The sequence below is a fragment of the Saccopteryx leptura genome, chromosome 12 (genome assembly GCF_036850995.1).
Source record: "Saccopteryx leptura isolate mSacLep1 chromosome 12, mSacLep1_pri_phased_curated, whole genome shotgun sequence".
NCBI lineage: Eukaryota > Metazoa > Chordata > Mammalia > Chiroptera > Emballonuridae > Saccopteryx > Saccopteryx leptura.
In genome coordinates, this window is record NC_089514.1 from 22085940 (window position 1) to 22099432 (window position 13493).

At 41.9% G+C, this 13493-nt stretch overlaps 1 protein-coding gene across 4 annotated transcripts in view; it reads right to left on the bottom strand.

The window, feature by feature from the left end:
* Positions 1-3022: 3022 nt before the first annotated feature.
* The window catches only part of BZW2 (basic leucine zipper and W2 domains 2), a 63702-nt gene continuing 53231 nt past the window's right edge, over positions 3023-13493 (bottom strand). For all 4 annotated transcript variants that reach the window (XM_066353747.1, XM_066353750.1, XM_066353749.1 and 1 more), the window contains exons 10-12: positions 13015-13153; positions 4570-4692; positions 3023-3480 (exon numbers count right to left, since the gene is read on the bottom strand). In XM_066353747.1, coding sequence (XP_066209844.1) covers positions 3452-3480; positions 4570-4692; positions 13015-13153 — 291 coding nt within the window. In that variant the 3' untranslated portion in view covers positions 3023-3451. The remainder of the gene's footprint in view (positions 3481-4569; positions 4693-13014; positions 13154-13493) is intronic.

Consider the following 13493-nt stretch of genomic DNA (forward strand, 5'->3'; position numbering starts at 1 on the left):
GCTGAGGTCACCGGTTCAAAACCCTGGGATTACCTGGTCAAGGCACATATGGGAGTTGATGCTTCCTGCTCCTCCCTTCTTCTCTCTCTCTCTCCTCCTTCTCTCCTCTCTAAAATGAATAAAGTCTTAAAATAAATAAATAAAGTCATTCATTCTGGGAGAAGCCCCTGTTATGTCATGAAGACACAAGTGCAGTTTAAGCAGAGGTCCCTGTGCTGAGAAACTGAACTCTCTGGCTCACAGTCAGCAAGGAGCTGCGGCCTCTGAGCCCCCACTGTCTGCACAAAGCGGCTCCTACCGCCTTCAGATGACCGCAGTCCCGGCGAAGGCCTGACCGCAGCCTCCAGAGGGGCCCCGGGCTAAAATTACCCAGCTCCCCACTTCTGGATTCCTGACCTGCAGAAACTGTGACATCACAAACGTGGTTCGGCTGTTAAACTTGGAGATAATCTGGTATGCAGCAATAGATAACTAATGTAACTACTTTTAGAACTGGGGCAGGTTTTATTTTGAGAAAGGACACACAGACACTTGTCTTGCCGAGAAGGAAAGCGCTGCTGGTTTGAGAAGACACTGAGTCGGCCGTTGGCGCACCTCCCGTGCTTGCTCACCTCCCGTGCTTGCTCACCTGAAGATCACTATCTCCAGTCCTGTGTGGGAAAAACACTCTGTGCTAGAAAACGTTCAATATTTAGTTTTCTATAATTGCTACAGTTTATAGATTAGAAAATATTTTCCAGATGTTTTTTAATAGAAGTGACAAGTTTTAAAAACTTTTCTCTAAACTGTAGAAACTTACCTTCTCATCATAAATAACCGGACAGCAGAATATAGGAACAAAAAGCATAGATATGGGAAAATTTAGTTCCATCTTGGTCACTAACTCTGTGCTTTTCTAGGTCTTAGTTTGGTCACCTTAGAAATTATGGGACAAAGTCAAACGTCCTCTAATGAAGTGGTTTTCTTACTTTTTATCCCATAAAATAAAGAAAAATCTGTTACATACTGGCTAATAAATTTAAATATAAATATAAAAACTGACAAAATTGTTACCATAAACTGAATAATTGACAATACATTATCTTTATATTTTGTCAAAATATTAGAGATGATGATTTAATTTGCTTTGTGAAATATATCTACTATCAATATATTGTATAACTGGTAGTCAGCATTTCTTTACTTGGTCAAGTTTATTTTCAAATTACAAGTTTTTATTTTATTTTTTTATTATTTTTTTAAAATTTTTTTTAATTTTATTTATTCATTTTAGACAGGAGAGGGAGAGACAGAGGGAAAGAGAGAGAGAGGGGAGACAGAGAGAAAGGGGGGAGGAGCTGGAAGCATCAACTCCCATATGTGCCTTGACCAGGCAAGCCTAGGGTTTCGAACCGGCGACCTCAGCATTTCCAGGTCGACCCTTTATCCACTGCGCCACCACAGGTCAGGCAAATTACAAGTTTTTATTTTCTTCAATTCAAATATGTTAATATGCACTCTGTGATGTGACTGCCACTTATCTTCATAATCCTAATTTTTAAAATAGGTGGAAGCGTAGATAATGGAGGCTTGCCATGAATTGATGGCCTAGAAGAAGCAGATACCTCCCCTTTCAGTTTCCTGCTTTTATCTCAGGGGGCTGTCCTATGAGAGCAGTGCATTCTATTGTAGAAGTGTCCCTTTGTTTAGTACCACGCGGTTTTCATCTCACCGGCATTGTTCTGTATGTATTGGGATGAATGAGTTAGGACTTCCTTTTGTGAGACAGGAGGAGGGCGGTTGTGAACGGGCAAACTGGAAAAGTAAAGCCATATGAAAGAGCGTTACCGTTTTTTTAGGAGACTCTATGAGTACATCCAAGTGTACGCTAAGTCCTTTAAGGTCCTGCAAAACTCTAGTCCATGACTTACAATTATTTCTGGCCACAGCCGCCTAGTCCTTATTATTTCTTTTCTTTTCTTTTTTTTTTTTTTAATTTTTATTTATTCATTTTTAGAGAGGAGAGAGAGCCAGAGAGAGAGCTAGAGAGAGAGAAGGGGGGAGGAGCTGGAAGCATCAACTCCCATATGTACCTTGACCAGGCAATCCCAGGGTTTCGAACCAGCGACCTCAGCATTTCCAGGTCAACGCTTTATCCACTGCGCCACCACAGGTCAGGCCCTTATTATTTCTTGTATAATGAAGATAACATTCTCATAAACAATTTTCCAAAGTATTCAAATTGATACTTCTCTGTCCATTGCTGGGATGAGAACTTGAACATGCTCTAACTACACAGGAAAGAAAATGCATTTATCAAAGACTTAATATTTAAAAAACGGAAGGAATCCATCATGTTAAAGATTTAAGTATGTGGTCAAGTCAGGGGAAAAAGAATTCTTTTTTCTCCTAGACGACTAGGAAATTAGAAAACCTCTTACCTTGGTGAACACGGGTTCCCATGTATCCTCCGTTGGTTTCAGCTCGTACTTAGATAATGTTTGTCTTGGAGATTACCATTGCCCTGTCAGCAACAGGGCGGTGCTTAAGTTTTTCAAGCGTTAAGGAAGACTTATGTAATAAAACTATGACCTTTCCCAACAGTAATATGTTCCACATCACTACTATTGAGAATAGGATAATTTAAAGAACAAAACTATCTAGTTATGAATAACATAAACAAAGATCAATTTACATATGTCAATATTTTAGCTCTTCTCTAACTAGGGAGGAAATAGAGTTAAGAGATGTAAGAAAAGTATGAAATTATATGTTTATGTATCTGATAATTATTAATAACATCACTTCATTGCATTAGGCCTAGATGAACATGTAATTTTGGGTCACTTTGTATTTCACTATAAACTAGCTGAAATTTATTACTTTATGATGCTTAAAGGAAGAGTGTCGTTTTCACAGTTGACAAGAAGTGGAACCACTCAAAATTCTGAATGGGGGAAAAAAGAAAGCATAACACTGAAATGTCGTCGTCTGTGTAGGAAGTCATGCTCAGTAAAGAAATAAAAGCTCTGAGAATATAGGCCCGGATTTTTATAAAGCCATTTATTTTAAAAAACTGGTTTGTCAAATCACATACACGAGCAGATACACAACTACCAAAGTGGCCTGTAATAGACACCAGTGGGGCATTCACCACACAGTACCTGAAAAAGACAGCTAAAAAAGAGGAGTCTGCCGAGTGACTCAGGCCCCGCCCTGACTCCTGGTTGAATGGCTTTGAGTTAGCATACAGTGAGTGAGAGGTAGAGTCCCAAGTGAAACAGCTGATGCCTCAGGGCTCCATTTAAAAACAAAACAAAAACGAAAACCACTTCCCCCCTTTGCACAAGGGAAACTATCCTATTTTTTTTTTCCTTTGTGAAAACAGAAGCCAAGTTTCTTTTCCAATGGTTTCGCGTTCCCCATCCAAGTGTGGTGTGGTGGTGACCTAGGTATTGTGCTTGTCAGCCATCTAGTTTTCCTCGCCTTCCGATTCAGATTCTGGGAGGAGAGAGGAATGTCAGGATTGTCATGTTGTTCTTTCCATTAAATACGGTCATGAAACAGTTTCTAACCCACTCCCCACCACTGACCACTCCCCCTCCCCCACACAATTTTGTCCTAGGTGTCTGTCCATTTAGTAGGTAAGATGGTTACATAGGAGGGCACCTAGAAAACTTTTCCCCTTTGCTTTTACTTTTTTTTTTTTTTCTGAAGCTGGAAACGGGAAGGCAGTCAGACAGACTTCCGCATGCTCCCGACCAGGATCCACCCGGCACGCCCACCAGGGGGCGATGCTCTGCCCATCCGGGGCGTTGCTCTGTTGCCACCAGAGCCACTCTAGCGCCTGGGGCAGAGGCCAAGGAGCCATCCCCAGCGCCCGGGCCATCTTTTGCTCCAATGGAGCCTCGGCTGTGGGAGGGGAAGAGAGAGAGAGAGGAAGGACAGGGGGAGGGGTGGAGAAGCAGATGGGCACTTCTCCTGTGTGCCCTGGCTGGGAATCGAACCTGGGACTTCCGCACGCCAGGCCGACGCTCTACCACTGAGCCAACCGGCCAGGGCCCCCCTTTGCTTTTAAATGAACTTGGCCTTTCTAAAAATGCAACATCCTTTGTACTTTTAGAGACTATAAAGAACTATTTTTATTCTCTGAATCACCTAAAATAAACTTCTCATTCTTAGTTGCATTCACTCTCATCCATTATTACTCTCCTACTTTGTGTTGCCATTTCAAGGATCGGTCAACTGCTAAAGGTGCTTATAAAAATCTATATGCTTCCATAACATGTGATTAAGGCCAATGTATTCTTTCCTTTTCAGATCTAATTACCTCCTCCTCTTTGTTCTCCATTAGGGCAGATAATTTAAGAGGGCTTTGTTTTGTTTTGGTTTTTTGCCACAGAGAAATTTTCATCACCTTGATTTCAGAAAGGAAGGCTAAGATGTAGGCTGAATGTTTAATATGGAAGACACTTCAAGAACTTTACACTTTTAGGAAAGCAAGAAAAATTGGTGGAAGACAACGCTATTTTGAATTATAATGAGCTAGTATTTGCTAAGTGGCCACCAAGTTGTTACATGGAATCGTACCTTCTTCTGCATTTTGCAACCACTCGACAAATTTCTTCATCTGGTCAAGAAAAACACTTTTGCCCTTGGCCACGTGTGCTTCTTTGTACCACTTCAATATCGCTTCTTCACTCAGCACATCAGCTGCAATTTCAAAGCAAAGGTTTCTAAATTACTACACAAATGGCATGTTTTAAAGCAATTTCATGTCTTATAGTTTAACAGAAAGCAACCACTTTCAACATTAAAGTCTGTTATAAAAAAAAAATCCATACCTGAAACTTCTCTGAAGACAGAAACCGAGCTCAATTCCATATAACAGTGGCATATTTTAGTACAGTATCTGGCTTAGTAAGTAGTGAGGAGGATGATATATCCCATCAGGCATGATGTAATGCAAGCCTATATGCAAGTCAGCTGGGACTTGGAAACCTCTTATAGTGCTAATTTGCTGGTAGGAAACAGTGCTATTTTGTAATTTTGCAAATGAATCAGCAATTCTAGCATTTCAGAACACTGTGTCCTGCCAACTTCAAACACATCTTGATTAAGCAGCAACCTCAAATGACTGGATTTTTAAGGGGATTTACTATTTTAAGAGAAAAGAAGGGCAAATGAAAAAAATGTGGACAGGATGCAATGATGATCTGAATATTTAGATATAAAGATGAGCATCATGGATGTATCACAGAACTATCCACACATAACCCAAAATTCTATGCTTACTCTATTGCTGTCACTAATTTATTTCCTACAGCATCATATTCTAAACTACAAGAGTGATGTTTTCATTGTAATCCATTGAGAAAAACAGAGATATAGCAGACCAACTTCCTACAGATTTCTAACAGAAGTATTATCTTTTAACTACCTACCACCTAAAACTAAATTCCACACACATGCCTTAATAACATCAAGTTATCATTAGACTATTTAATGTTAAGAATAGGAAGAAGAAGATCAAAATAATAGCATACATACACTGCCACTGTTCTAATGGTTGTCTTTTGCGATTTTGGAATGGGAAATGAGATGTAAAACCAATAAAAAGAATTTATTATTGTCCCCAATACCTACCCAATCCATTACAATGATGACAAATCACTCTACTGATATATATGAAGTAAAAATATAATTTTAACTCATGAAAACAAGATAAATAATTTGATAGTTTTCATTTAAAATATCACTGACTTTTTTACAAAATAAACTTAAAAAAAATTGATTAGCTCTTGTATTCAACTGAAGAGATCACACTGGCTAAAAATGCACACAACTGGGTTTAGACAATATCAGCTTAAACATGGATTTAAAAAGTCCCTTTTATATAATTTATCTTTAAGATGCTTGTAATTTAGATCAGCAATCTCCTGACTGGATCGTGTTTCCCTATGAAACAATTTTGAGCACGTACACTCAACATGTGTATCTTTTTTTATTTTAAATTATATGTATGTTCTATAGAACTATTATTATTAATGTAATAAAACAAAAAATAGAATTAAAAAATGTGGCCAACATGTAAAGGGACATTCCATTTTTTCTCCTCACCCTAATGAACTGCATGTGATACAATGGACCTGCCGGAAAGCTGATTTAGACTGTTGTTTTGTGACAGAATTTGTCCAGGTGTTTCCTTCGGAAGGTTCAGAGCTCATTCCTGTGTTTTACCGCCCCCCAGAGGCAGAAAGAGGCCATGAAACTACTAAAACGCTGGCAAGGACTACTCTTGTGAAAAGGATACTAAATGATAAGTAAAATTTATCAGATCCACTAAAAATCAGACAAATTGTGCAAAGTTGAGGTTTGTGGAAGAACGTAATTTAGTAATAAATACTTGCTTGTGAGACCAAATTTCTAGTGTCTGGGAATAAATAATAAACAAGGACCAGAAGCACTCACACAGGGCAACTTAAGAGGCAAAGCATGAACATCGAAAATTTAAGAAGAAATCCAACTTTTGTTTAGTGAAGAGTCCAATCTAAAAAGGAAGAAGCTCCTTCCTGAGGAATGAGAAAAAGGGAGAACTCGTCTTCTAATTAAAAAATATATTTAAAAAAAAGGCAGAGTGAAGAGTTAATTAAGATTGAGAGATTACAGTGTTTGTTAGGATCTCCCAGAAATGCCAACTGAGAATATAGAGGGTAAAAGTACTAAGAAAGGAAGACACTGTCCAATTGTACAGAAAGTTCCCTGAGATTAAACACATTTTTCTCCTCTTCTTTCCAGCCAAGTGCTTCACCATCAGTGGTGAAACTCTTGCGCCCTGGAGTACCTTCCCTTCGTCCTCCAAATAACCTTCACCGATGGTCGGGGTGCCCTTGAATGGTCATCCCACCACCCTCAGCACTCTCTCTCTCTGGGGAGCCTTGAATGGTCATCCCACCACCCTCAGCACTGTCTCTGGGGAGCCTTGAATGGTCATCCCAGCACCCTCAGCACTCTCTCTCTCTGGGGAGCCTTGAATGGTCATCCCACCACCCTCAGCACTGTCTCTGGGGAGCCTTGAATGGTCATCCCAGCACCCTCAGCACTCTCTCTCTCTGGGGAGCCTTGAATGGTCATCCCACCACCCTCAGCACTCTCTCTGGGGAGCCTTGAATGGTCATCCCACCACCCTCAGCCCTCTCTCTGGGGAGCCTTGAATGGTCACCCCACCACCCTCAGCCCTCTCTCTCTGGGGAGCCTTGAATGGTCACCCCACCACCCTCAGCACTCTCTCTGGGGAGCCTTGAATGGTCATCCCACCACCCTCAGCACTCTCTCTGGGGAGCCTTGAATGGTCATCCCACCACCCTCAGCACTCTCTCTGGGGAGCCTTGAATGGTCATCCCACCACCCTCAGCACTCTCTCTGGGGAGCCTTGAATGGTCATCCCACCACCCTCAGCACTCTCTCTGGGGAGCCTTGAATGGTCATCCCACCACCCTCAGCACTGTCTCTGGGGAGCCTTGAATGGTCATCCCACCACCCTCAGCACTCTCTCTCTCTGGAGGAGCCTTGAATGATCATCCCACCACCCTCAGCACTCTCTCTGGGGAGCCTTGAATGATCATCCCACCACCCTCAGCACTCTCTCTGGGGAGCCTTGGTTTAGCAACTGACATGGTGACTCTAATTCCCGGCTCTTTTCTATGCTCTGAAATTTAGGAAGTCGGGGACTTTTTAATCTCCAGCATTTAACATAACAGCTGTCATCTTGAATTGCACTCAATCAATGGATCATGGATACATTCATTCACTTAGGAAAAGCTGAGTAATTCTCAATATACAGTTTTAACTTAAAATTTAGGCTTTTGTGATAATACTGTAAAAGTGGTTTGAGAATTGCAAAATATTAGATGCCATTAGTTATTTAGGTATTAAAGTAGAATACTATGGCACTTGGAACTTAGGAAATTCAGTAATTTCATTAGAGATGTCATAGAGGGACAAAGTAAAAAATAAGTGATCTTAACAATGCTGGGAATATATGATGATACTATATTCCTTACCTTTTTTCAGAACAAGAATAAGAAACTTATTTTAGAAAAATTTGTGTGAGGAACAGAATTTAAACTAGGAAACTTCTGTAAACAAAACACACGATAAAAACACTTGAAAAGGTCGTATTCTATTTTTCAGACCTATACTGAGAATATGGTACTCAGCTTCAGGAAGAAAGAGAAATAATTTTTTAAAGTGAATGTGATGTTTGAAAATTAAGGATAAATTTACTATTTTCCCCTTACTGTCTTAGAAGTATAAAAATCAAGATTTTAATATGGAAAGCAAATTTTCACTAAATGACCAATTACCACTTCTTTCTTTCATTGCTGCAAAGCCTTATTATAGTTTATTCACTTTTATTCCACTATTATTTATATAAAATATCTTGAAATCTTTCAATAATGGCATTCATTAAAGTAACCAGGTATGTCAAAGGGGCCATGAGTAACCACATCCCTGACTTCCTGCTGTATGTCCTCTTGTTCTGCACATATGGGGAAGGTGTGAGCGTGTGTAAGTGTGTGTGATGAGAGATTGAGACAGAAAAAGAGAAAGGATTTCCATTATTTTAAAACCTGCACTGAAGCAAAAATGTTCCTTATAATAAATAAAAGGAATCACTAGATAAAAGAAGCAAACAAGACACAATTTGACATATATAAAATGTATATATACGTGGAAGTAGTGCAAGTATAATCTTAAATGTTGCCAGAGTTCATAAGACTTGTCCCTTTGGCATCAGATACCCCATTGGGCCAATAGTCACTGTATCACCAGGAGATCTGCTGAAATGGGAGTTCTGGGTCTAACCCTGGACCTGCGGAATCAGAACCCCAAGGGATCTGTGCTTCACACGCTCCGCAGGGGATTCATTTGCAAGTCAGAGCTGGGAAAGGTGTGTTTTATACACAGTGTTTATCAAGCGTTTCTAGACACGGAAAGTACATCTAAAAAGCATCCAAATCCTCACAGTAAGTCCTCCCGGTGCACAAGTGTTTGTGTGATGAAAGAAGGTCACAGTAAAAGCCACTATAACAAAAAAAGATGAGGCAAACACAGTAACTCTCTGAACGGTGGTGTGGAACCATCATTCCTCGGGGCTTTCATGTTCCCAAGAGGAAACATGTAAGTATTTCATTCAGAAAAACAGACTGTCCGTATAATTTTGTGCAAAATTATGCAACTACTTAAGAAAATGACATTTAAATACGTCAGTGATATATTTTAGATTTTAATTTAAAAATGATTTCTGATTTCATTTCCAAAAATAGCTAAACCAGAAGAAAATGATGTCCCTCCTGTGTTCCCCTGGGCCTGTCATTCTAGATCAGGGGTCTCAAACTCAACTCAGCATGTGGGCCGCAGAGCAAGATCACAGCCCTTCGGCGGGCCGCACTAGGTCTACAAAAGGCAACTGTTACGCAACACTTTTCTCACTGCAGTTGAAAACAAAAAAAAAATCAGTACAACAAGCACAATCGTACATGCAGTTTACTCAGTGTCACAAAACGACCAGAAACTGTAGTTCGCATCACAACTGCTGTTAACTAAGCTAATATCTAGCTAGGATGCTAGAGAAATGAAAAATACAAGTAGGCCCCTAGGCTTACTTAATTTTATCCAAAATATTCTGAACTTCGTGGATTAGTCTGCGGGCCGCACAAAATTGTTCGGCGGGCCGCATGCGGCCCGCGGGCTGCGAGTTTGAGACCCCTGGTCTAGACCATACTAAGGAGTATGATGGGGAAGGATGTTGGCATTAATGGTTAAAATGAGAAATCTGAAGGATTATAACAGTTCACATGTGTGGAGGACAGACTATTCCATGACATGGCCACTGTCAGCCCCGTGAGATGGATGCAGGCCAGAATGGAGACTGCTTACACTAACGCCCACCTTAGAGATCGATCAGATCACAATCAATGTTCATTCGGACAAAAACATCAGCACCCGTCCACTGTCTCCCGGGATGTGCTGGTGCTGCGACAGGCTGCTGTCCTGACCTGGTCAAGCGGGTAAGCAGTTTCCCATACCTGGGAACATTTGTGTGCCAGTGCCCATGACTATCTCCCCCTTTTCCCTCTATGATTGTTTGGGAACTGCCCAATGGCACCGAGAAAGCCGCCCAAGACACGCCTCGTTTGTACGTGACCCTGAATAAGCTGTCCATCGCCACACTGCGCTGGCCTGCCTCTTCCTTAGGCCCCCAACCCAAGTCTGGGGTTTTCCCTTGAGTCTGTGTGTACTAACGATATGAACCTAGATGCCATTACTGATAAAGAGAAGTTTGTTTATTCTTTTGTAAATGAAATACAAAATAAAATTAGGTGCTTCTACAGATGAGGCTCAAACAGCTAGCTCTGTCTCATTTGGAAAAAATATTTGGTTAGAGACACTGTTTGAGTTAGCTATTAAACAACAAGAAAGAAAAACGTACACTCAGGCTACTAGTTTGTAAACAGTGTGCTTTTCTATCTGTAGTGGAAAATACTGACCACCCACAAAGCAAGTGTGAAGCCTACCTCACAGGTCTCTACCAGCTTAGAAGAGGAGCCAGCAGTGGCGAGCGGGGACAGAATGCCGGCTGAGTGGGTGGGCCCTGTCTCTTTCCTGGTTGCCAGGTGGGTGGGCCCTGCCTCTTTCCTGGTTGCCGGGTACTGTAGGTGGGCTGGCAATATACCTGCAGGTTTGGATCTGGTGGATCACTCTGGGCACCATTTAAACCCCAGTTTCAGGATATTGCTATCTCATGACTATACCCGAAAAGACCTAGTTCAGATCTGGACAGAGAAAAACACCAAATCCTGAACCTCAAATGAGACTTGACAGTTACCACACGCTTTTTCTGAGACAGCAGCACGGTGATTACAGAAGGAAAGGGAGTAGGGGAGATAGAAGAGGGTAGAGGGGGATAAATAGTGATGGAAGGAGACTTGACTTGGGGTGGTGAATGCTCAATGCAGTGTACAGATGATGTGTGATGGAACTGTACACCTGAAACCTATGTAATTTTACTAAACAGTGTCACTCCAGTAAATTCAATTAAAAAAATTATGCTGCCTGACCAGGTGGTGGTGCAGTGGACAGATGTTGGACTGGGATGCGGAGGACCCAGGTTCGAGACCATGAGGTCGCCAGTTTGAGCACGGGCTCATCTGGCTTGAGTAAAAAGCTCACCAGCTTGGACCCAAGGTCGCTGGCTCGAGCAAGGGGTTACTCGGTCTGCTGAAGGCCCGTGGTCAAGGCACATATGAGAAAGCAATCAATGAACAACTAAGGTGTCTCAACGAAAAACTGATGATTGATGCTTCTCATCTCTCTGTTCCTGTCTGTCTGTCCCTATCTATCCCTCTCTCTGACTCTCTCTGTCCCTGTAAAAAAAACAAATTGTGCCAAAGTGCTGTGAAAGTAAAATATCCAAACACTTGTGGGCAAGATGGATGCACTTCAAGAATCTGAGAGTTGCCCTGGCTGGACTGCTCGGCTGGTTGGAGCATCGCCCTGACGTGCAAAGGTTGCTGGTTAAATCCCCGGTCAGGGCACATACAGGAACAGCTTGACATTCTTGTCCTCCTCAACCCCCACTTCCTCTCTCACCGAAATCAATCAATAAAAATTAAATTAAGAAAATAAAGAGGGCCCTGGCCGGTTGGCTCAGTGGTAGAGCATCAGCCTGGCGTGCGGAAGTCCCGGGTTCGATTCCCGGCCAGGGCACACAGGAGAAGCGCCCATCTGCTTCTCCACCCCTCCCCCTCTCCTTCCTCTCTGTCTCTCTCTTCCCCTCCCACAGCCGAGGCTCCATTGGAGCAAAAGATGGCCTGGGCACTGGGGATGGCTCCTTGGCCTCTGCCCCAGGCGCTAGAGTGGATCTGGTCGCGACAGAACGACACCCTGGATGGGCAGAGCATCGCCCCCTGGTGGGCATGCCGGGTGGATCCCGGTCGGGCGCATGCGGGAGTCTGTCTGACTGTCTCTCCGTTTCCAGCTTCGGAAAAATACAAAAAAAACCCCAAAAGAAACAAGAAAATAAAGAACCTGGACAGCTGATTAAAACTCTTTGTGAAATGATATTATGCATTTAAAAACGTTATTAATCAATAACATAATTTTTTTTATATTCTAAATGCCCAAATTACCACTCAAAATGGACAAATCTAAGAACACATCAAAAGGAAAAGAAAGATTTGGCTGGTATTTCTACTTCAGTTTTTGTGATATTATGCCACTTAAGATCATGGTAACTTCTAATAAGCATTTTATATAATGTTCAAAATGTATCATTTCTTAAGTGCTCCCTATTCTCCCCCATGAAATGACACAAACAGAGCAAAGGACAGTCAGGATCATTTTTTATACATGGTAGGTATAGAGGCTGAGATCAGTTAGAGCCCTAACAGCAGTCATTTATGAAAGGCAGTGCCAGTTGTCATGGCAACCTACTCCTTAAAAATACAATGAAAAGACAGTAAATGTGAAAGTCTAAAAATAGCCATTTCCTTGGAAAATAGGAGAATGGTTGGGACAAATAACTACAATAGCATGTAAAAAGGTTAATTATTTCAGTAATTTTAAAGACAGCTTTATGGTACCTGAAAAGGTCTAAATATAGCTTTTCCATAGCATTTGGATAATCACTGTTCTCAGAGCTAATCCTTATCATTCAGAAACAGACCTAATTACTTTATATAATTACATCTTTTTTCACCACCCTTCTCCCCCCACCCACCCTCCAAATAATGGCCAGTTTATCTCGAGTCTTCCGGAAGTCCCACCAGTGAGAATGGGCCCTGACTGGGCTGGTTCCTGGGGGCCGGCATATGGCCTCTGCATCTTCTCTCTACGCATACGATGATGCCTCACTGAAACTTGCGAAGATGGGTGTGACCCTCACTTTGCCCTCTCCCCGACCCCCTGCCCTGCCTCTCTAAGAGCTGCAGCAACACCCGGGCACACAGCAGCGGGACACGCGGACGGTACCTTTATAAAAGAGGACTACGATCTTCTGGAAGGCTTTCATGAAGTGGATGTTGTCGTAACAGTACTCCTGCACCTTCTGCAGGAGGACGAGCTCCGACTGGCCCTGGGAGCTGAACACGGCCAGCAGTGGCGCGTATTGCTGCGAGAGACGGGAGGCAGCTGATCACTTTCGTGGGACGCACAGGGGTGACAGCACTTGAATCACAACAGCAATCTGGAGATTTGCTTCAGAAACATTCACTTTTAGGATTATCTTATTCTAGTGTGCCCAATAAATGAAATTTCTATTCTGGCATCTTTATCAGATTTTTCTCAGTGTACCTACTAAAAGAAGACTGAATATGGACTTCTGAATATATTAAAGAAGCACAAATATATATATTTGTGCTACTATGTTTATTAGATATGAAAATGAGACAGAGCGAGGTTCTCCTTATGGTTTTGTTCAAATCATTCCCTTTGCCTCAAATGTCCTTGGC